Source organism: Fukomys damarensis, unplaced genomic scaffold (genome assembly GCF_012274545.1).
Source record: "Fukomys damarensis isolate Sample0158 unplaced genomic scaffold, DMR_v1.0_HiC HiC_scaffold_16, whole genome shotgun sequence".
Taxonomy (NCBI): domain Eukaryota; kingdom Metazoa; phylum Chordata; class Mammalia; order Rodentia; family Bathyergidae; genus Fukomys; species Fukomys damarensis.
The window spans coordinates 66819502-66841798 of NW_022900928.1; the positions used below are offsets into that span (position 1 = coordinate 66819502).

The window sequence follows — 22297 nt, forward strand, 5'->3', positions numbered from 1 at the left end:
GGTGGTGGTGGTGGTGGTGGTGGTGGTGGCGGCGGTGGTGGCGGCAGCGGCGGCGGCGGCCTCAAGTGGAGACTAGCTTGGGCTATGTAGTAAGTTCAGGACCAGCCTGGACTCCATAGCAAGACCCTGTCTCAAAAGGAAAAATAAAAATAGTGCCTACTCATAGGAATCACCAATTAAGCGATATGCAAATAAAATATTTAATATGCCTGACAGTATGAAATTGATAACAAAAAGTTTTCTTATTTTCCTTTTGCCCAAAGTTGCACAGCTACCAGTAGTAGGTGGTAGGCTAGTGGAGCTTGGATTTGAACTCCAGTCCCTCTCCAAAGTCATCTCTTTGAACTTGAGCAGTTTCCTGCCTCCCATAGCAATTGCTCTTGGCTGGTTGCCCTGAAGCTTCATGTGAAAATGCCTTTTAAAGTGTTTGGCTCAGTGTCTGGCTCAACAGTGTCAGTTTTCCTTCTCCCTTCCCAAAAACTCCAGACAGCTTCCAGGTGTGTGAGGAACTGCTATTCCGCTGTTACCTAAAAAAAGCACAGAGTTTCTCATGGGTCACTGGCAAAACACTTGCTGATTCTTGGAAGGCTGCCTGCTCAGCTTGGGTGGAATCCTTGCAGCTGTGAATTTCTTCCTATTCCTCTAGGGTAAAGGCCATGTCGCCTCCTGGGAAAGTTCCCCGGAAGGAGAACCTGGGGCTCCAGTGTGAGTGGGGGTCCTGCTCCTTTTTGTGCTCAGCCATGGAGGAGTTCTGCGAGCATGTCACTCAGCACCTGCAGCAGCATCTGCACAGTCCCGGGGAGGAGGAGGGAGAAGAAGACGAGGACAACCCACTTGGTAAGGAAGCAGGACACAGGCCAGGGCCAGAGAGAAATCTGAGACTTTCTCCAGAGGGAGAAGGCAGCTTGGGAGAATGGTAGTTTATTATTCTACTTTGCTTTTTGGTTTGTAAAACCATTATAAATTTACTTATAGAAAATTCATTCAATGAGGATGTAAGAAATGATCTCCATCTTGCCATCAAGGTATAGTTACTTTGATTGACTCGTTGACTGTGATATTGGGCAACCCCAGGACCTTTCTGCATGCTAGACAAATGCTTGCTACAGTCCCAAGAGACAATTACTGGTAGTACTTCAGTGAACATTCTTTTTGGTCTTCCTCTGCCTTTGTGTACATATATATATTTTTTGTTTAGTTTAGTTTTGTTTTTTGAGACAGGGTCTTGTTCAGACTGACCTTGAACTCCTGTGTAGCCCAGGCAGGTTTAAGTGCTGAGCGTGCGCTGTCATGCCTGGCTGCTTTCATGTATTAAAAATGGTCATCTGCCGGGCGTGGTGGTGGCGCATGCCTGTAATCCCAGCACTCGGGAGGCTGAGGCAGGAGGATGCTGAGTTCGAGACCAGCCTGGACTACATAGTGTGTACCAGGTCAGTCTCAACTACATAGTGAGGGCTGGGAATTTAGCTCAGCGGTTCGGTGGCCTGCCTTGCAAGCACAAGGACCCGAGTTCAATCCCCGGTACCAAAAAAAAAAAAAAAGTTGCTCAACTACATAGTGAGGGCGGGGAATTTAGCTCAGCGGTTCGGTGGCCTGCCTTGCAAGCACAAGGACCCGAGTTCAATCCCCGGTACCAAAAAAAAAAAAAAAGTTGCTCAACTACATAGTGAGACACTATCTCAAAAACCAAAAAAAAAGGTCACACTGTATAAGCTATTGGTTTTATTTTGTATTAGTGTCCCTTACCCTTCTTTTAAACTTTAACCAACAGTCAGGAATACATACATACATACAATCAATTATTTATTTATTTATTTATTTATTTATTTATTTATTTATTTTGAGACAGGGTCTCACTATGTAGTTGAGACTGACCTGAAACTCACTGTGTAGCCCAGGCTGATCTCAAAATCACAGCGATCCTCCTACCTCAGCCTCCCAAGTGCTGGGATTATACCCGTGTGCCACCACGCCTTGCTTTCATCTTCTTGTACATACTCATCCTTTTGCTCTCAATATGGAACATTTCCCAGGGCACCTCTGCCTGCATCAAATTATTTCTGTTTAATACTTTGTTTTGTTATGTTTTTGAGACAGGGTCTCTGCTATGTAGTTAAGGCTGGCTTTGAACTCACAGTGATCCTCCTGCCTCAGCCTCCTGAGTGCTGTACAGATGTGTGCCACCATGCCCAGCTTGTTTTGTTTTTTGAGACAGGGTCTCACTCTGCAGTTCAGCTGGCCTTGAACTCACTAAGTAGCTTAGCCTGGCTTCAAACTCGTGCTGATCCTCCTGCCTCAGCCTCCTGAGTGCTGCAGTTATAGATGTGTGCTACCACATCCGTTTAGTAGTTTTTTTTTTTGTTGTTGTTGTTGTTGTTTTTGGTACTGGGATCAAACTCAGGACCTTGCACTTGCAGGGCAGGTGTAGCACCACTGAGCTACATCCCCAACCTGTTTAATACTTTTTTAAAAAAAAAAATTTCTTACTCCTTTTATAATACCTCCTATGCCTCACCTCATAGCACTTGTCATTAATTACAATTTTATATTTATAGCTTTGATTATTTGATTAATGTTGTTTCCCCGGATGAAAGCTATGTGAGGACAAGGACTGGGACTCTTGTTATATCCTGAGTGCTTGACACAATTGAGGATGATACAATACTGGTATTTACTGAATCAGCCTCTGATAACTTAGAGGCTTGCTTATAGGTACCTGAGGTGGAAGACAGCCTGAGCCTTGAAAAGTATCACACTCTTCCTTCTAAACCCCTTTCTACAGAGGAAGAATTCTCCTGCTTGTGGCAGGAATGTGGCTTTTGCTCTCTGGACAATTCAGCTGACCTCATCCGCCACGTCTACTTCCACTGCTACCACACCAAGCTCAAACAGTGGGGGCTGCAGGCCTTGCAAAGCCAGGCTGACCTCAGCCCCTGCATCCTGGACTTCCAGAGCCGGAATATCATCCCTGACATCCCTGACCACTTTCTGTGTCTGTGGGAACATTGTGAGGTCAGCAGGCAGTGCCAGAAATAGGGGTGGAAGGAACCTGGGAATCAACTCAAGATACCTTGACCCTTTCTGGGGTGCCTTTTATTTCCCAAGATTCTTGCTAGTGTCTATTTCTGTATAGCTCCTTTCCTCAAACTTTTCCCATCCCCACCAAGTTAATTTGGGGGAGAGCTGAAAAGCCCCCTTTGGCTTGGGGGTATGAGTCCTTCCACCACTCTCATCCTCACCCCAAGTTGCCCTGGCACAGAGCTCCTTCGACAATCCTGAGTGGTTTTATCGGCACGTGGACGCACACTGCCTGTGCTGTGACTACCAAGCGGTCGGCAAGGACAACCATGTGGTGCTGTGTGGCTGGAAAGGTAGGGCCGTTCCTTCACTCTGGCCTCTGGAGGAAAGAGCCTGGGGGTGCTAAGGCACTGTGGTAGCCAGGGCTGGGACCAGTCCCACAGGACAAGGTTGGAAGCAGGCTGGAGAGACTTGGGCTCCCAGGTCCAAGTTGGGCAGTTTGGGGCTGGGCCCTGACCAGGCCTTTCTTCCCAGGCTGTACTTGCACCTTCAAGGACCGCTGTAAGCTTCGAGAGCACCTCCGCAGCCACACCCAGGAAAAGGTGGTGGCCTGCCCTACCTGCGGGGGAATGTTCGCCAACAACACTAAGTTCTTAGATCACATCCGTCGCCAGACCTCCTTGGATCGTAAGCAATGAGAGAGAAGGGGTGGGTATAGGCCATCCTGCTTAGTTGGAGTGGGGCCAAGGTATGTTTCCAGGGAAGGTGGCCACTGAAGATACCTGCAGCTTGGCTCACTCCCCCTTTTGGGCTCAGGCACCTCCCACAGTCTCTTACTCGACCTTGTTATTCTGCAACTGTGTGCCAGATCATTTATTTCAGGGAATCCTCACAACAGCCCCATGAGGTAGGCTTCTCATTCCCCTTTTTGCAGATGAGGAAACTGAGGCTCAGAGAGGTTAAATCACTTACCTGAGATCACACAGCTAGTAAGTGGTAAAGCTGACCTTCTCACTCAGGTTCCTAACTCCAAGTCCTGTCCATAGTTCCCCTTCACTGCTTGGGTGGTTCCCTCCTGCCTGGGTTGGTTTTCTTCTCTGTGCCTCTACACCATCCCTACAGCTCCCTTTCCTCTGCTCACCCCACCTCAGAACAGCGCTTCCAGTGCTCTCACTGTTCCAAGAGATTTGCCACAGAGCGGCTGTTGAGGGACCACATGCGCAACCATGGTGAGTGGCCCACCACCCTAGCCTTCTGTCCACCCTTTTAGGTTCTGCATTCCCAGATCACAGCCTTCTCTCTGCTCCTCTTAGTGAATCACTATAAGTGCCCTCTGTGTGACATGACCTGCCCGCTGCCTTCCTCCCTCCGCAACCACATGCGCTTTCGCCACAGTGAGGACCGGCCCTTTAAGTGTGACTGTTGTGACTACAGGTAAGGGGAACCAGGGGCCAGAAAACAGAGCTTGTGTTCCAGGGTCCCCTGGGCCCGCCAACCCCTCCTGACCTCTCCTGGCAGCTGCAAGAATATGATTGACCTCCGGAAACACCTGGACACCCACAGCAAGGGGCCAGCCTACAGGTGTGACTTTGAGAACTGCAGCTTCAGTGCCCGGACCCTCTGCTCTATCAAGTACCATTACCGCAGAGTGCATGAAGTGAGTGGGGCTGGTGCTGGGGAAGGGCTGGCAAGAGCACTGCTGAGCCTGGCCTCACTTCTTCCTCCCCTTCCCGTCAGGGAGACTCAGAGCCAAGATACAAGTGTCATGTGTGTGACAAATGCTTCACGCGGGGCAACAACCTCACCGTGCATCTTCGTAAGAAGCACCAGTTCAGATGGCCCTCAGGGCACCCCCGTTTTCGGTATGTCTTGATTTTCCTTCCAGATCCCACACATTTCTTCTATACCTTTCAACAAATGAGAAACCTTGAAGGGGCGAGGATTTAGCTCAGTGGCACCATACCTGCCTCGCAAGTCTTGAGTTCAAACCCTGGTACTAAAAAAAAAAACAAAAAACAAAAAACAAACAACCTTGAAATGGTAACACATTAACATCTGCCATCTCTATGTAGGCTCAACCCTATAGCGTCCAAAAGCAGTGGGGCAGAAATTTTTTTCTGAATTTTTTAAATTCTGTGGCAAACCCAGTAAATGGTGCCAAAAGTCCTGTAGCCAGAATTAGAATTAGAGCCAACGGATCCTGACCCTCAGCTGCATGGCCTTCTCATAAACCCTTTGATGTTCCTGCCCTTCACATAAAGAATCAATCTCTCTCTGGGTTGGGTTTCTACACAGAATTTTCCATTTTTTAATTAATGATCCTTCCCTCTTGCCTCTTCTTTTATATCGTCCAATAAAGACCTCTTTTGTCTTCAGTCCCATCTCTCTCAATCCCGGGAGTCTCCTGTCCCTCACAGTTGTCTCTTAACTCGCCAGTGTCTGTGCCCTTTCTGCATCTTCTGCCTGTATTTTCTGCCCTTGTGCTTCTCCCCTACCAGGTACAAGGAGCATGAAGATGGCTACATGCGGCTGCAGTTGGTTCGCTACGAGAGTGTGGAGCTGACACAGCAACTGCTGAGGCAGCCACAAGAGGGCTCAGGCCTGGGAGTGGCGCTGAGTGAGAGCAGCCTGCAGGGCATCATTCTGGAAACAGAGCTGGGAGAGCCAGGACCTGAAGAGGAGGCAGAAGATGGGAGTGGGCACAGTGAAGCGACAGCTCTCTCTGCCTCTCAGGACAGCTCAAGCCCTGTTATCCACGTGGTGAATCAGACCAATGCCCAAGGCCAGCGAGAGATTGTCTACTATGTGCTGTCTGAAGCCCCAGGAGAGCCACCCCCAGTCCCTGAACCACCCTCAGGGGTCTTGGAAAAGCTTCAAGGAGTAGCTGAGGAGCCAGAGGTCCAGATGGCATGAAGGCTACAAAGCCTGACCATTCCTACCCCAGGCCTTGAGGTTTGAGCCAGGCAGGTAGCAGTGTCCCTGGTGGGCAGCCTTTGCCAATGAATGCCTTCAGGAGTGGTGCTGAAAACAGTGTGGTCCCCTGTGGCCCAGGTTTGCATCATTCTACACATTCTAAGAACTTCCAGTTTTAGCCATACTGCATTTTGTAGGGGTCCTGAGGAATTTGGATTCTTTGAGGGGATCCTGGATATGTGTTTTTGTTATGGGGTTCTTGTTGTCAGTCCTACCTTTAACACCCTCAGTGTTCTGGGAAGCAATTAAATCCTTAGTCAACTTACATCCATTCCCATCTTTAGGAGTCCTTGGGCCCAAGGATGATAAATGGTTAGTCGCTTACAAGGGCCCTTTCCTCAATACCAGTTAAGGCATTGAAAACCAGGCAGCCATTTCTCTCAAGGGGTCCTCTACGCCCCAGGGACATTTGTGGTTATCCTCAGGGACAGAATTGAAGGCACTCTTTGTATAAGTGTGTGTATGCGTGTGTGTGTGTGTGTGTGTGTGTGTGTGTGTGTGTGTGTAAAATCATTGTTTTTGGTAATAAACACTTGGGTTCTTAATCATTTCTTTTTAAGTTTTATGGCAGTTAAGTAGGTAATGAGGGTATACCTGCTCAGAAGAGGAGCTGAATAATTAGGCTCCTTCCCCTCTTACTGACTGGGGTGGTTTGCTTAATTTTCATGCTCTTCCCCTTTGGAGAAGCTTTGTTTTATTTATTTAGTTTTTGTTTGTTTTTTGAGACAGGGTCTCACTATGTAGCCCAGGCTGGTCTCGAACTTGCAGCGATCCTCCTGCCTCAGCCTCCCGAGTGCTGGGTTTACAGGTGTGCGCCGCCACACCCGGCTGAAACTTTGTTTTATTTATTACTTATTTATTTTTGGTTACAGGGATTGAACTCGGGACCTTGCACTTGAAAGGCAGGTGCGGCACCACTGAGGTAAATCCCCAGTCTTGTTTTATTGTTTGGTTTTTTGAGGCAAGATCTCACTATGTAGTTTAGGCTGTCCTTGAACTCACTGAGTAGCCCATGTTGGTCTTGGACCTGCAGTGATCTTCCTGCCTGAAGCTCCCAGGTTCTGGGGTTATAGGCATGTGCCACCATGCCATCCCTTTTGGTAGAACTTGTTCATTTCTTCTCAAAGCATCTGCCAGCTCCCTGGAGGCCCCAGGCACTTAGTGTTAAATGGACAGTAATAGCACTATAGAATGGACAAGAACAGTGCTCACCCAGCTGGGCTGCACTCTCAGTACCCTGGGCCTCTAGGGTGAGGCTGTGTATGTGTGAGATTGAAGGAACCTGGGATAGAGGGTGGATTGGCAAGTATCTTGGGAATGCCAAGTGCTCCTGGGTCCAAGTACCAAATTAGAAAATTGTGTTCCTGGATGTCCGTTTTTTAAGGAAAGAGGATCTGTTTTTCATTAGATTCTCAGAGGTTGAAATCCCACAAAATAACCATTCTTCAGGCTTCTTCATTCACTGCTCAGTACCTGCTTCCTTTTTGTGGTCTCTGGCAGTTTGGTGAGATCAAGGAAATAATTTTACATGAATTGGATAGACAGGAACTTACCCCAAAAAATATTTCTATGCCTTTTAAAATGATCTTTTTTTTTTTTTTTTTTTTTTTTTTTTTTTTTTTTTTTTTTTTTTTTTTTTTTTTTGCTTTTTCTTTTTGTAGTGTTGGGAATGAAATCCAAGACCTTATATACATTGGACAAGTGCTCTACCCCATAGTTGCATCCCAGCCTTAATTCTTACTACAAAAACAGTGTGCCTGTGGACTGAATAAAACTTCTTTAAAAACGGAAAGCCAAACAGACACACACAAAAGTGTGCCTATTATAGGTAGAGTTAAAAAATAAAAATCTGTTCCATCAGCCATTACTGAGTTCCAACTGTTGTCTGGGCACACATACTGAGGATATAAAGATGAATAAAACCCAGAGCCTACCCTGGAGGGGCTTGCAGTATTTAGAGATAAGAATGGACTAGGTATGTAGTGACAGAAACTTCGTGGAGTACATTTCGAAGGCTCAAAGATTAGCCATTTGGTGATGAAGCTCAGAGGCAGAGCCCATAATTAGCATGCATGAGGCCCTGGGTTCAGTCCCCAGCACCACAAAAACAAACATCAGGGTAGACAGCAGTACCTGGGCGGTACATCAGGAAAGGCTTTACCCAAGAAGAGACTTCCTCCTAACCAAGACCAAGTGACTACAAAACCCTGTAAAGGTGTAGTACCCCACTTTTCATAATGCTGTGTAATTTTAAAACATTAAATTGCAAGAGCCAGGTGTGGTATCCCTGTGATAAGCACTCCAGTAGCTGATGTAGGATGATGTACGTTCAAGACTCCCCTGGACTACATAGACCTTATTTCAAACAAAAACCTGTGAAATTACACAGTACAAGAGTAAAGAGACACCCTCTTACTTTTTCTTAAAGGGTATACAGGAAGGGAGCCCAGGTATTAGAAGCTGGTGCGCTTTTCTTCCTTTGGGAGAGGTGAACACGGTCTTGCTATATGGTTCGGACTGGCCTTGACAACTATGTAGCTCAGGCTGGCCTTGAACTTTTGGTGAATCCTGCCTCAGTCTCCCAGTTTTCTTGGGGCAGGTCCTCAACTTTAGAGAAGGGCACAGAAGCACTGAGTGCCTATGAAAAATAATTCTCCAAGGTGAGAAGATCGAGGAATGTCATGGGGAATAAATTCTTTCATTTCTGTTAAGATGACATGAGCATTAAATGAGACCACCTAAAAAACAGCTGTTCACCAAGATCAGGCTGTAGTAACTTCATACCAGTGCCCCTGGAACAAAAGCAGAAGACAGGGCCCGGGATCTAGCTCAGAGGTGCTGCCACCTGCCTTGCAAGCACAAGGTCCTGAGTTTGATCCCTGGTACCAAAAAAAAAACCACTGGGTGACCCACAGTGACAACATGACGTGAATGGATTGCACAGGGTCAAATAGCAGGACACCTAGAGCAGCTAAAATGGATCATAAGGTCCAGACTGAACAGAGATACTGGAAGGTACTAGTTAGCATAAAAGACCTGGAGGCTTCATTGAGGTCTCTGAAGATGAGCAGGCAGGAAGGGAAACTAGGGGCAGAAAGGACAGTTTTGTTTTGTTTTTTTTTCCAGTACTGGGGATTGAACTCAGGACCGTATGCTTGTGAGGCAGGCTCAGTGTCACTGAGCTAAATCCCGGGCCATTTGGGGTCCAGAGTGTGTCCACTAGGAAGTAGGCTGTGGGGTGAGGCAGAGGTCATTGGAGTAGAAGGGACCACTGGATGGCAATGACCTCTGTCTCATCTGCCTTGTGTTAGAAGGGGAATAGGTAGGTCCCAGCACAAAGCTGGGAAACACTTGACCTGAAGTTGGTTCTGCAAAGCCATAGAGCGGTGAGACTCAAGTTCTCAGAACAAAGAAAAAGCCTTGGAGAACATTGGTATTCTGCAGCTTTGGAGGGCTGCCCACTGCGTAGCCCAGTGTTCACTTTCTTATTGAAGGAAATGACACATCAAAGGAGAGAAAAAGGAGTACTGCACTTTTAATATGCATATCGCTATTACTTTATTTTATTACATTCTTTTAGCTTTAGAACAACTGCTAGGTGTGGTGGTGCACGCCTGTAATCCCAACACTTGGGAGACTGAGGCAGGATCCCTGTGAGTTCAGGGTCAGCCTGGACTACATAGTGAGACCCTTTCTCAAAACAGCAATTGTAGCAACAGTAAAGACTGCCTAATGTCAGAGTTCAGGAAAGGCAATCAGTAGCAGGCCTTCCACAGTCTCTGCCCTTTCCACAGTCCCTACTGTAGGGGATCCCACAGAGACAAAGTTGACATATCCTGCCTAGGATTGGGAGGCCAGCCAGGAGAGGCTTCTGTCAGATGCTGCACCTCCTCAAGCGACAAGCAGAGGGTCCTCCCTTGACAAATATACTGCAGAGTGGGCCTGCCTAGAGATGACACTGTTACCGTGGGCCAGGGAGGCACTGTGGACTAAGGACCTAGGGTGGAAGCAGAAATGAATCAGTTTCAAAGTCTCTAGTTGAGGCCTTTTCCAGATCTCATAGTACCTTGCCACCTTTCTTTCTTCAGAAGTCCATAAAATTCCTTACCAACTGCTTCTCTCACAGATCCTTGCCCAAAGGAGGCTGCTAGATTAGTTCCCAGCACTAAGCTAAGGCGGGAATTTTCTGCTCCTGCTTTGGTCCTCTTAAGATAATTATCAGCCCTGGAAAGAGTTTCTGCTTGGTGGTGAGGGTGTAGAGGCCAATGTGGGGGTTGGGAGGATTCGCAAGAAAAGAATCGAACCTGGCATGGTGACACATGCCTGGAATCCCAGCATTTGGGAAGCTGAGACAGGAGGATTCTTTCAAGTTCAAGGCCAACCTGTGCTACATATTCAAAGCCAGACTGCACTATGAAGTGAGACTCTGTCTCAAAAAAATCTCCAGAAATGGGAGGAGGTTGACTTGGGGAGATGGGAGAGTGCCCATCTGGAAGTTAGGGTAATTTTGTTGTGGGAAACGGTTTGTTCTGGGGATGGTGAGGTCTAGGCTAAGGAAAGGAGTTTCTTTTGAGCAGCATTCCACAAAATGTGGTCCCTAGTCTAGTAGCACTCCCAAGGATTTGGATTTGCCCTGAAGTTTGACAGCCACTGTTCTTGAGTTATAATGTCTATTCTAGGAGTTAAAAGCATGTGTTTTCAGAAAACAAAGGAGGCTAGGGCCAGAGATTTAGCTCAGTGGCACCCTGCTTATCTTGTAAGTGCAAAGTCCTGAGTTCAATCCTTGGTACCCCTCCAAAAAGAAAGGATATGCGGTAGGAGTGGGGAGTATTGCTAGAATGGGGAAGAGTCTATGTTAGTAGCCTTCTGGCAAGGTAGAAACGTCCCCCCCCCATTGCTGAGGATTGAACCCAGGGCCATGCACATGATAGACAGTAGGCAAGTGCTGTACTTTCAAACTATACCCCTAGCCCTAGGTAGGTTCTGTACCCTAGAATAAGGCCTATTCAGGGGAGTGGAGACAGATCTACTTTGTTTCTTGAGATAGAAGGTGCTGAAGTATATAGCTCAGTGATCGAGCCAACCATGGTCTAGACCCTGGGTTTCATATCCAGGAATGGAAAATAAGCCTTTAAAAAATAACATAGGATGCGAAGGTGGTGATAATAATGGAATAAGGAATCTAACCTAATATATACAGTCATAGTTTTAAAAAATTATTTGCTATTATGTAATAAAGAGCATTGATCATTTAAACATTTTTTATTTGCTTATATGTTTTTGGCATTTTGAAATAGAGTCTAGGGTCTCACTGTGTAGCTCAGGCTGTCCTCAAACTTGTGATCCTGCTCCCTCAGCCTCCCAAGTGCTAGTATTACAGATACATACCAATGCTATAGTTTAGAACCCCTGAAACCTGAATTTGAACCTTTGGATCCTTCATACCAGATATGTAACCTGGACCTCAAACTTGTACTGAACACTTCTGAGCTTCATTTGCTACATCTGAAACATAAGAAGGTGATAACTTATAAAATTGTGTGAGGCCTGGTCAGAACTTTCAGAAAACATATTTATTGGATGCATCACTGTGTAAAAGTTTTAGGAATACAGAGGAAAAAGAGAAAGACAGGCCTATCCCTCCCTTAGAGATCACATCTCTGTGCTAGGTGCCTAACAGAGTAGCTATGCAATAAATGTAGCTTCTCTTCCTCTGCCAAGGAAGTGGGAGAGCCTTCTGGGGAAGGGAATTGACCAAAACTTACAGTAAGTGTGACCTGGAGAGTAAAGATGTGTGGTCTGTTCTTGAGAATAAAAACCATTAGTCTGTGTGGTGTATGCCTATAATCTCGGCACTTGGGAAGCTGAGGCAGGAGTGTCGTCGTTACCTTCTCATTGCTGGGACAATACTTGAGACCCACAAGTTAAAAGAGGAAAGATTAATTTTGGCTCACCGTTTGTAGAGATTTCAGACCATGGTTGGCTGATTCCAAGGCAGGACAGCATTGCAGAAGGCCATGGCAGAGAGAAACAGGTCATGGCATAGCAGGCAGGAAGCAGAAGCAGAGGGATCAAGGGAGGAGGAGGAGATCCGGGCCACACCCACAGCGCCCCACCTCTTCCTGTGGAGTGCTTTGGTCTGCAGACACTGCAGGCTGCCAAGTCATCGTGAGGAATTTCAGTCTCCTGTTTGCTGAGCTGTGTTGGGATTGTGGCTTATTTGCAGAAGTTCTTTGTTTAAGTCATCCTTGATCAAGATGTTTGTTCTGGGATGGCGACATTGCTTTTATGGTTGCTCCCTGCCTGAAGTTTATTCCCCTGATAGTGATCGGAATGTGCTATAGTCATGATCTTATAACTTCTTGTTTCTGTCGAGTTAATATAGTTAGCAGGATATATAAAAAAAGATTTTTTGTAAAAGCTTTAGACCTTCTCCCAAGATAATAAAGAAGCTTCAAAAGGATCCTGAGTATTGCGTGCTTTCTTGCTGGCAAGCGGCTCGCGACATCTTCCCACCAGGCTTCTGCACCGTCTTACATCACACCCAGTGGACAAATCCAGTAATGGATATCACACCCCCATGATTCAGTCACCTCCCGAAAGCCCCACCGATGAGTGCCTTTGGGGGAACATCTCGATTTAAGCCATAACAAGGATGGCTGCAAGTTTGAGGCCAGCCTGGACTACATAAGTGAGTTCAAGGGAAGCCTGAACTACATATGGAGACCCCTGTGTTACCCCCCAAAAAGGACCAATAATCCATGAATATATTAATTATGTATCATGAAATATACTCATAAGAATGATCATCTGTTGCTCAGCATTTGGACACGATCTACATTAGAAACTTTGGAGACAGTTGCACAGTTACTTTGTCACCCCTCTTACTCAGATAAGGCTTAGGTTGAGAACTTTGCTTAAGAGAACAGAACAATCGTTGGGGGCTGCAAGGAGAGGAAGAGAGGTGGCTAACAGGTACAGGGTGTGATTGGATAGGAGGATTAACTTCTAATTTTGCTGTACAGAAACTTTTTCTTTTGGTACCGGGGATTGAACTTGGGACCTTATGCTTTTGAGGCAGGAGGTGGAACCACTGAGCTAAATCCCTGGCCCTAACTTCTAATATTTTCTGCACAGTAAGGTAGCTGGTTGCCAAAAATTAATTGTACGTTTCAGAATAGTACAGAGGATTTTGAATGTGCCTAATACAAAGAAATGATAGGTGATGGATATGCCAACTGACCTGATAAAGTCATACCTGTTGTATACATGGATTGGAATATCACATTATACCCCATACTATGATAAGCATTATATTCTATTCATTGTTTCTCAAAACATGAGAATACAATTCAGAACTGGTAAGAATCAGTGCTAAGGTCAGGACACAGATCTTCTGACTCCTGGTTCAGGATGTGGAAGATCTCAAAATGGGAAAAGAATGAGGAAGCCTGCTCAGGCAAGAGAGGCTTTGAACTGTCCATGGGCACGTGGCCAGGGCTGTCATCCAGGGAACAGGTTTCTGCAGGACAGCAGTTCTTAGCTTTGCTGTCCTGGAAGATCACCCCAGGAGCTTCTAAAAAACACTGTTGCCTGGGTTTCTCCCTACAGTGAGAATGACTGGGATGGTGTCTGGGAAACTTTCGAAAAGCTCCCCAAGGGAGACCAACCCTCAGTCAAGGCGCAGGACCACAGTTCTGGGTATATAGTGTGTATCCCACAGTATGGAAAGCTGACAGAAGACATGCACTGTTAGTCTTAGAAGATGGGGAATGGAGCACTCAGGAGGCTGAGGCAAGAAGATCACCGCAAGTTGGAGGCCAGCCTGGGCTACATAGTGAGACTCTTTTTCAAATAAATAAATAAATTAATTAAAAGGAGGGGGAAATAAAAGTTATTAAGCTGTGATACATATATTTACCAATTCCCCCCAAATAACTGCAACTTTTATGTATTACAAACATGTAGTAATTTTTTGTTTTTGTTTTCTGAGACAGGGTCTCACTGTACAGTTGAGACTGACCTGGAACTCACTATGTAGCCCAGGCTAGTCTCGAACTCACAGTGATCCCTCCTGCCTCAGCCTCCTGAGTGTTGGAATTACAGGCGTGCACCCCAATGTCCGGCACATGTAGTAATTTTTAAAAAGCATATGGAGAATGGGAGATGGTGTTTTCCTGAAAGAGGAAGAAACCTTCCTGGAACTGGAAAGATGATGGCAGGGAATGGTGGGTAGACGCGGCACTAGGAGATAGGGAAGATGAGCAGCATGTGGTGGTGCAGCCATGTAATCCCAGCACCTCGGAAGCTGAGGCAGGAGGACCACAGATCCAAGTCCCACCGAGGTAGTTTGGTGAGACTGTGTCAAAGTGGGGAGGGGAGAATATGAACAGCCTCTCTAGAAAATGGAGGGAGACAATTCATTTGGTTATAAGAGGACCAATTAGCGGAGTGGACGTTAAAAGGGACTTTAAAGTTCATACTCAGCTTTACTACTGACTATAAATGTCCCCTTGGGCATACATAGTTTAACTTCCTATGCCTCAGTTTGTCTTATCTCTAAAGGAGATTAAATAAGAATATGCCTGGTATAGAGTAGTTACTCGATAAATGCAACTGTTGGACAATTGCCGTGTCCATAGTGAAACTTCGGATGTTACCGTGGAGAAGGGAGGGTCTCTCTGAAGAGTAGGAAGTCTGGTCCTGAGGATGGCGATTGCATCAGGAGTTGGAGGGAGGGCAGTGAAGGCTGCCTCCAAAACCCACATGAGCCTCACAGTTACAGGCCTGAGATGCCCCACTGGGGCCACCAGCCTACCAGCTGCAGAGACGAGGGGGTTTGACTGCTAGTAACCTCTCAGCTGCTGCAGTCAAGAGAAGCCTCAGTGGTGGCAGTGGTGCCAACGCCTCAGCCTCTTCCCTCCCATCCTTCTCTGCTGTGTGACAGGTGGGAATTTAAAAGCTCAGGTCACGTGTCTTGGCTGGCTAACCTACTTACCCCTTGAAGACAGAGGCTGGGCAGGCAGGGGCCAGGAGGAATTGCCTGAGGAATGGGGAAAGCACAGGGTGGGGGCGGGAAGCCCCAAGTGCTCCCAAGGGACCCATCACAAGCTGCAAGCTTGTGGAGTGAGGCAGCGAATCCCACGTGTGTGAGAAGATGTCCGGGGCAATGTCTGTGAGCCCCCTGTACAGTCCGGCACGCAGGCACCTCCCGGGTCAGCCCTGCGCCTGCCTTGGGGAGCTGAGTCTGCCTGGTGGACTAAAGAGTCCTGCAGCCCAAGCAGGAACTTGAGTGCCGGCATAAAACACCAGTACAGTATACCTTGCAGCTGCCCCCATAGTGCGCTCCCTTTCCAACTAGAGTCCTCACCCTTCGAAAGGGCCAGTGAGGGAGTGGAAGGAGAAAGTCCTGACTCCTGCTTTTTTGAAACCCTTTGTACTTAGTTTGCGTGTGGGAGGGGGCTGAACTCTAGGGTTGGAACTGAAGGGAATCGATGGAGGCAGGGTTTGTGCACAGACCGATCGCTTCAGTCTCTTGCATACGCACCCCCGCCCCGCGCGCGCCGTCACTACCATTGTCTAGTCTACTTTCAGGGACCAGTCCCCACGGAATCACTTCAGAAAGAAGGAGTCCCTTCTTTATGGCCCCCAAGTCGATCATTCGCAGCCAGCCCCGAGTCCTGGATTCACAACCGCGCCCCTTTTGGTCCCCGCGCCGCAGGCACTACTCTCCCCTTCTCCATCCTCGGCCCCCGCTGGCTGTGGAGCGGGCGCGGGCCCTTTAAGAGCAGCGGGACCGGCGAGCAGTAGCTCGGAGAAGAACGCAGTGGCCGGCGGGCTCGAGGACACAGCTCCGGGGACGGGGCCCTTCTCTCCGGCGCCTTCTGAGGGTCCGCCCTGCGCGCACCTCCCTGGCAGCTCCGCCGCGGCCCTCCCCGCGCTGAGCATCGGGTCCTGGGGGTGCTGCTGGCTACAGTTTAAGGAGATTAGAGTCGCGCGGGAGGAGGAGCGGGGCGGCTTGGTGGGGGCCAGGCTAGGCCGAGCAGATGCCGGGCTGGGGCTGCCTGGGACCTGGGAGAGAGGTCGGGGCTGAGCCGCTGCGCGGTGGGCTTGGGGCCAGGGCCAGATGCTCAGGCCCGGAATGGGTTGCTGACCACTAGGGAATCTGCCCTGAGAAGGAGATGGTGGGCAGCATTAGAAAGCAAGGGGCTTCGAGCCGGGGCGGGGGGTCGGCCTGAACCGAGCAGGCCCTCTCCCTGCAGGCCCGCTGCGATGGCGGAGAAGGCGCTGGAAGCCGTGGGGTGTGCACTAGGGTCAGGGGCTGTGACCATGGCCGTGGCGCTGGAGGACGGGGCGGAGCCCCCTGTGCTGACCACGCACCTGAAGAAGGTGGAGAACCATATCACAGAGGCCCAGCGCTTCTCCCATCTACCCAAGCGTTCCGCCGTGGACATCGAGTTCGTGGAGCTGTCCTACTCCGTGCGGGAGGGGCCCTGCTGGCGCAAACGCGGTAGGGAGCAGCCTGTCCTGGAGCATGTGGGGGACCGATGGGCCTCCTCCCCTCATCGCTGTGCACGCGTTTGGGGCACAGGACGCCTGCTCCCCCACACCTGTAAGCGCTGCAGGACACTAGGTTCCATTAGTTATTGAAGAAAATCGGACCTAGGACCTCTGGTCTTTAATGAGTTTTCTTTAATCTTTTCGGAGGATCCCCGCCTGTGAGGGCTGGCGAGAAAAGGCAGTGTGTGCAGGGGGCCTCCTGGACATTTAACAATACTCTTGCACCTGTTTTTAAAGATGTCATTGTTCCTGTCATCTAATTCCATTCTTGCCACAGTCCCAAGTGGAAAGGGTGGTGGTTTGGCAGGATAGATGTCATGCTTGTATTACTAATAAGGAAACTGAGGCTCCGGGAAGTTACCTTGACCCATGTCCCACAGCTAGTAAAGTGGCAGAGCTGGGCCAGAAGCCCAGAACAGCATTTCCCCCTCCGCCCCTCTTCCATCAGGACAGGTGCCCTGAGCCCAGACCACCCCTTGCGCCTCTACGCTGGGTAGCCTGAGCTAGGAATGGAGAGGCTGGGTTCATTTCCCAGGGCTGGGTGTGGGCAGGGGTGGAGCTGGGACATTGTCTCAGGTTTAAGAACTAGGTTTTGGGTGCTTCAAAGCAGGGCTGGGCAGGAGATGTCTCTACATTCCCCACCGTCACTCCCATGGGTGACAAAAAAGCCATAGGACCCAGCCAGTGGAAACCGAGGCACCTAGACTCCCTGCCCAGCACCAGGTCTTTAAGGAGCCTCTTTCAGGCTTGAGACCTGCTCTGGGCAAAAGGATGATGTTATTTCTTTGGCCCTATCATTCCCTCATAGCTCCTGCCCCAGTGCTAAGAATGGAGCCAAGGGCCTTGTGCATGCTGCCAAGTGCTGTACCACTCAGCTACATCCCTGTCCCTTTTACATTTGTTTTTAAAATTTTGAGATGGGGGTCTTGCCAAGTTGCTCAGGCTGGCCTCAAATTTGAAATCTTTCTGCCTCAGCCTGCTGAGTAGCTGGGATGACAGGTATGCTTCACCACACCTGGCTCCTCATACCTTTAAGGAGAAATGAAGACAAAAAGAAGTGTGGTGAGATAGATCTGCTTTTCCTTTGACCTTGCTAGCCCTGTACTACTCTGCTATCCATTTTGCTGCCTATTCCATCCCTTTACCCTCTTTCTGCACTCTGTCTTCTGCCCTCCTCTCTCTGACTTCTTTTCCCTGAATCCCTCACCCCTTCTCTAGAGGGCAAAAAGCAATTAGGGAGTCAGAGAGAAAAAGAGCAAGGGATATGGAGAGAGGGAGATTTCTAAAAGCAGGTGTGGTGGCCCATGCCTAAAATCCTAGCCCTTGGAAGGCTAAGGCAGGAGGATCACTGTGAGTTTGGGGCCAGCCTGGGCTACATAGCGAGTTCAAGGCCAGTCTGAATTACATAGCAAGACCTTGTTTCAAAATGAAACAACACTCCAAAAAAAAAAAAATCAAACAAAGATATGGAGAGAGGGAAATTTCTGCTTTTCCTAGTTAAGGATTTGCTACCAGTTTCCCTAACTCTATGTGATATTTCACTTTTTAGAATGCTTTCCCATTATTATTATTAACAGACTCACTTACTATTTATAATAACCCTGCTAAGTCTTTTGGAGCAATATTCTGATCCTTCTTTTACAGATGAGGACTTAGAGGCCCTAAAGACTGATGACAGAAATTGCAGAGTTGTTGACTGCTGCAAGACTAGCATTCTGATGTCTCTCCAGCCCGAAGGCCTGGCAGGCCTCTTGCATGCAGAGCAGTTGTGACACAGAGACATGGGCTCCTACCCATGGAAGCTGTGTGACTTTGGGCAAGTTGCTTCCCCTCTCTTGGCCTCACTTTTCTCATCCATAAGCCGTGATGGTAACAGTACCTACAAGGGAGCTCAGCACATCTGCATCTATGAAAGTACTTAGCGAAAGGCAAGGGAATGTAAGATGATATTTGTGCTAGACCTCAGTGTTTCGACCAGTGCCTGGCTGTGACTAAAAGTGGGGAAAGTTTATCATTGCCAGTTGCTTCCCTTGCACAGGAAATCACTTCCTATGAGTGGCTCTGACAAGTGTAGGGTGGAGAGCACAATGAAACACCCTTTGGACTGATGATGAGGGTCAGAACCTATGGCTTCCTATCCTAGTGGAGAACTTGCTGTGTGACCTTGGGTGACTCCCTGGCCCAGGTGCCTCAGCTGTGTTGTTAGAGGAGCAGTCGTAGTGGTGAGGACCAGCCAGGCAGTTGATGTGGTTGAGCCCCGACAGAGGGCAGGAGCCGATCCCCTCCTAATGGATGTGCCCAGAGGAACAGCGGGGCCACTTGACATCCTGGGTATAGCGGGGCAGAGGGTGGAGTAAGCAGTCCTTTCACTGTCTCTGCTAAGGGGGAGCTGAGCATCATGGGCTTGGTGAAATTTGGTAGAGAGCACAGTGCTAGGTGAGGGTGTCGTCCCCTTACCAGGGCAGATCAGCAAATGTAGGAGGCAAGATCCTCCTCACTGGCTTCCTTCTTCCTCTCTACTGCATCTCCCCAGGTTCCCCATGGAGTCCCTGCTTGCTGTGCCCTGCATTATTGTCTGTGTGTGTATTTGGTCAGACTTTTCTATAGCAGAGCTTTTCCCCCTAAAGCCTGGAGAGCCTCTGCCTTTGGAAACCTTGCTCATCTTTAGCTCAAATGTCACCTCCTCCAGGAAGCTGGTCCCGATGTCCCCCTTACCATCCACCCTCATCAATGCCATTTTCTGCATTCTTGTGGCACATTATCCCATCCTTCTGTTGTGACTCATGTTTACTGTTCTTCAAATCATAGATGTTTTCTTGTCCATCTGTCTTACCTAGACTCTGACCTTCTTGAGTGTCAAAACTGCCCTTCCTCATTCTCTTCCTCCTGTGTCTGGTATAGAGCTTGGTGCAGAGTGTTTATGTTTATCAATAAACATTTGTAAAATGGGATTAATAATATAATATCTCTTTTCAAATGTTCCCTATGTGTCAAGCACTATGTCATATGCTTCATTTAGCTTATCTCATTGCATCTTCTCAGCAGCTCTATAAGTACATCGTCCTCATTTTGCAGATGAGGGACCTGGAGCTCAGAGAGGTTAAACAACTTGCCCTAGGTCACACAACTAAGTGTGGAGCTAGAATTTGAACCCATATCAACCTGACTCCACACTGGTGCTTTTTATGCATAGCTGTTTCCTATGAGTGAGTGAAAGGTGAGATTTTGCTGGGCCATGTTAGGGGCTGGAGAGACAAGCTCAGAGGGCAGACAGAACACAAAGAAAGCAGTTTTTTTTTTCTTTTTTTCCAGAATGAGGCAAAAGCTCTGCAGACACACATTTCTATAGCAAAAACACTTGCTGAGCATCTGTGACATGCAGACAGACTGTTACAAAGATGAGTAGGACAGTCCCTGCCTCTCAGGAGCTCACTGACTAAGAGGGTAGAGGGGGAGAATGGACAGGCACTGCAAGTCACATACATGTTGGAATATCAAAAGTGCCTCAGAGACACAAAAGACAGCCAGCCAGTCCAGGCTGGACCAGAGGGAAGGTCTTCCTGAGACAGGGAGCCCTGTGGCTACTGAGGAGGCAAGGGTGTCCTATAACATTGATGCCCTCTCCTCTCCACAGCCACCTATGAGATCCATTGGCTCCCCACAGCCTTCAGAAAACTGTCATCTCTGGCACTTTGACATTAGTGCCAGTTGTTTCTAGAGGGACAGAATGGGTCATTGCTGGTACTCTGAAGGTCACTCTTCCATCCTAACCCCATTACACTGAGCAAAGACTGTGTACTGATTTCACTGATAGCCACCACGGCTGCTCCTCAGAGTTTTGGGAGTGCCTCCACCACTCACTGTAGCCCTCATCAAACATTTCTCCCTTTCCCCTGCAGGTTATAAGACCCTCCTCAAGTGCCTATCGGGTAAATTCTGCCGCCGGGAGCTGATTGGCATCATGGGCCCCTCAGGAGCTGGCAAGTCCACCTTCATGAACATCTTGGCAGGATACAGGTGACAACGAGGGTGGGGGCAGGACTCAGGAAGAAGGACCTTTCGGGGGGCACGGAAAGTGTTCTACAGGGACTTTGCCCTCCTACAACCAATGTCCCCTCAGGGAGTCTGGAATGAAGGGGCAGATTCTGGTCAACGGGAGGCCGAGGGAGCTGAGGACCTTCCGCAAGATGTCCTGCTATATCATGCAGGATGACATGTTACTGCCGCACCTCACAGTGCTAGAAGCCATGATGGTGAGGGCTAGGTGGTTTTCCCCTTCGCCAATCCCCTTATTTGTCTGCTGTCCCGACAGATCCTCCTCCTCCTCCTCCTCAGGGCGGGGCTATGGCTACGCTCTTCTCATGAACACCTTTCTTACCTATTTGGGGCCCTAGGTCTCTGCCAATCTGAAGCTGAGTGAGAAGCAGGAGGTGAAGAAAGAACTGGTGAGTGGGGAAGGGGGGCAAGGGGATGGCTGCCCTTTGTGAGGCTCACAAGCCCCAGGGCCCTAAGTGGCAGCCAAGTAGGCTCAGGGGAGATGCTGTGAAACAGGGTGGTGGCTGGTGGGGGCGGCAGATGCTCTGAAGCTGACCTGGACTGGGTGGGGGCGGCTCCAGGTGACAGAGATCCTGACAGCACTGGGCCTGATGTCCTGCTCCCACACGAGGACAGCCCTGCTCTCTGGCGGGCAGAGGAAGCGCCTGGCCATCGCCCTGGAGCTGGTCAACAACCCACCTGTCATGTTCTTTGATGAGCCCACCAGGTAGTTCTCCCCTCACCTCACACGGGATTCCCTGACCCTGGGCTGGAGGCCATGTCGTCTCTGTGGCTGGGGACAGAGCCCCTCCTGCGGCCTCCAGAGGCCCAGATAAGAGCTGACTCCTCTCCTTGCCTCCATCCTTGCTGACCCTATTGCAGGCAGCAGCCTATCTTCACGCAGGCAGAGATCTGGGTGTCCCCTTTGATTGATGCCTTCCTCTCCTCCCCCACAGCCATTAGTCACCAAGTCCTGGGGATTCTGCCTCCTTCGGGATTTAGATTTGCCCTGCCCCTTGTCTAGTGCCAGTGCTTGAATTCAGGTCTACTTCACCAAACTTTCACCCCGTCCCAGTCTCTCCCAGCTACTACCCCTTCCCTCCAGCGGCTGGAGTGGACTTTCTAAATGACAAGTTTGGTGAGACTTCCTCCCCTGCTTCCGAACATCCTGTGCCCCATTTGCCCTCAGAACAGTCAGGTGGCTTTCAAGGTCCTGGTTGGAGCCTATTTGTTCAGCCTCGTGCCTTGTATGTCATGTTGTAATAATGCTGAGGTGCTGGGGATTCCCCGGCCAAACCACATGTTTCATGGCTCAGAGTTTGTGAATGATGTGTCTTCTGCCTGGAACACTCTTCGCTTCCATCCCCCCCTCCCGCTCTACTTAGCGCTTCCTTCTTCCCGACACTAGAAAGCTTCTCTGACTCCTCTCCAACACCTTGCTACAAGCACGACTGATTTCCCACCTCTTTCACCTGTGTTGCTGTGGCACTTGCCACATTCCCTAAAATTATCTGAGGGTTTGTCTGCCTGTCCTTCCTGACCAGTCTTATTTGTGCATCATTGTAATTTTCAGTACTGGCATACAACAGGTGCTCAGGTGGTGCACCCCTGTAATCCCAGTACACAGGAGGCTGAGGCAGGAGGGTGGATGTGAGTTTGAAGCCAGCCTGGGCTGCATAGCCAAGCCCTGTCTGAAAAAAAAAAAAAAAAA

The 22297-nt window shown here is 48.9% G+C and overlaps 2 protein-coding genes across 10 annotated transcripts in view; both read left to right on the top strand.

The window, feature by feature from the left end:
• Hinfp (histone H4 transcription factor) overlaps window positions 1-9574 on the top strand; it is a 13842-nt gene extending 4268 nt beyond the window's left edge. For 4 of the 8 annotated variants that reach the window (XM_010629280.3, XM_010629281.3, XM_010629282.3 and 1 more), the window contains 9 exons: window positions 647-837; window positions 2783-3012; window positions 3260-3371; window positions 3553-3705; window positions 4170-4247; window positions 4332-4452; window positions 4537-4675; window positions 4756-4880; window positions 5517-6737. In XM_010629280.3, coding sequence (XP_010627582.1) covers window positions 657-837; window positions 2783-3012; window positions 3260-3371; window positions 3553-3705; window positions 4170-4247; window positions 4332-4452; window positions 4537-4675; window positions 4756-4880; window positions 5517-5931 — 1554 coding nt within the window. In that variant the 5' untranslated portion in view covers window positions 647-656 and the 3' untranslated portion in view covers window positions 5932-6737. The other 4 variants (XR_781232.3, XR_004517476.1, XM_033764383.1 and 1 more) reach the window with 4 other exon arrangements.
• A 6293-nt stretch (window positions 9575-15867) lies between these two features.
• The window catches only part of Abcg4 (ATP binding cassette subfamily G member 4), a 13932-nt gene continuing 7502 nt past the window's right edge, over window positions 15868-22297 (top strand). Inside the window, exons 1-5 of one of the 2 annotated variants that reach the window (XM_010629278.3) lie at window positions 15868-16501; window positions 20451-20568; window positions 20672-20804; window positions 20946-20996; window positions 21168-21313. In XM_010629278.3, coding sequence (XP_010627580.1) covers window positions 16264-16501; window positions 20451-20568; window positions 20672-20804; window positions 20946-20996; window positions 21168-21313 — 686 coding nt within the window. In that variant the 5' untranslated portion in view covers window positions 15868-16263. Of the gene's footprint in view, window positions 16502-18084; window positions 18368-20450; window positions 20569-20671; window positions 20805-20945; window positions 20997-21167; window positions 21314-22297 lie in introns of those variants that run through there. The other variant, XM_033764385.1, reaches the window with a different exon arrangement.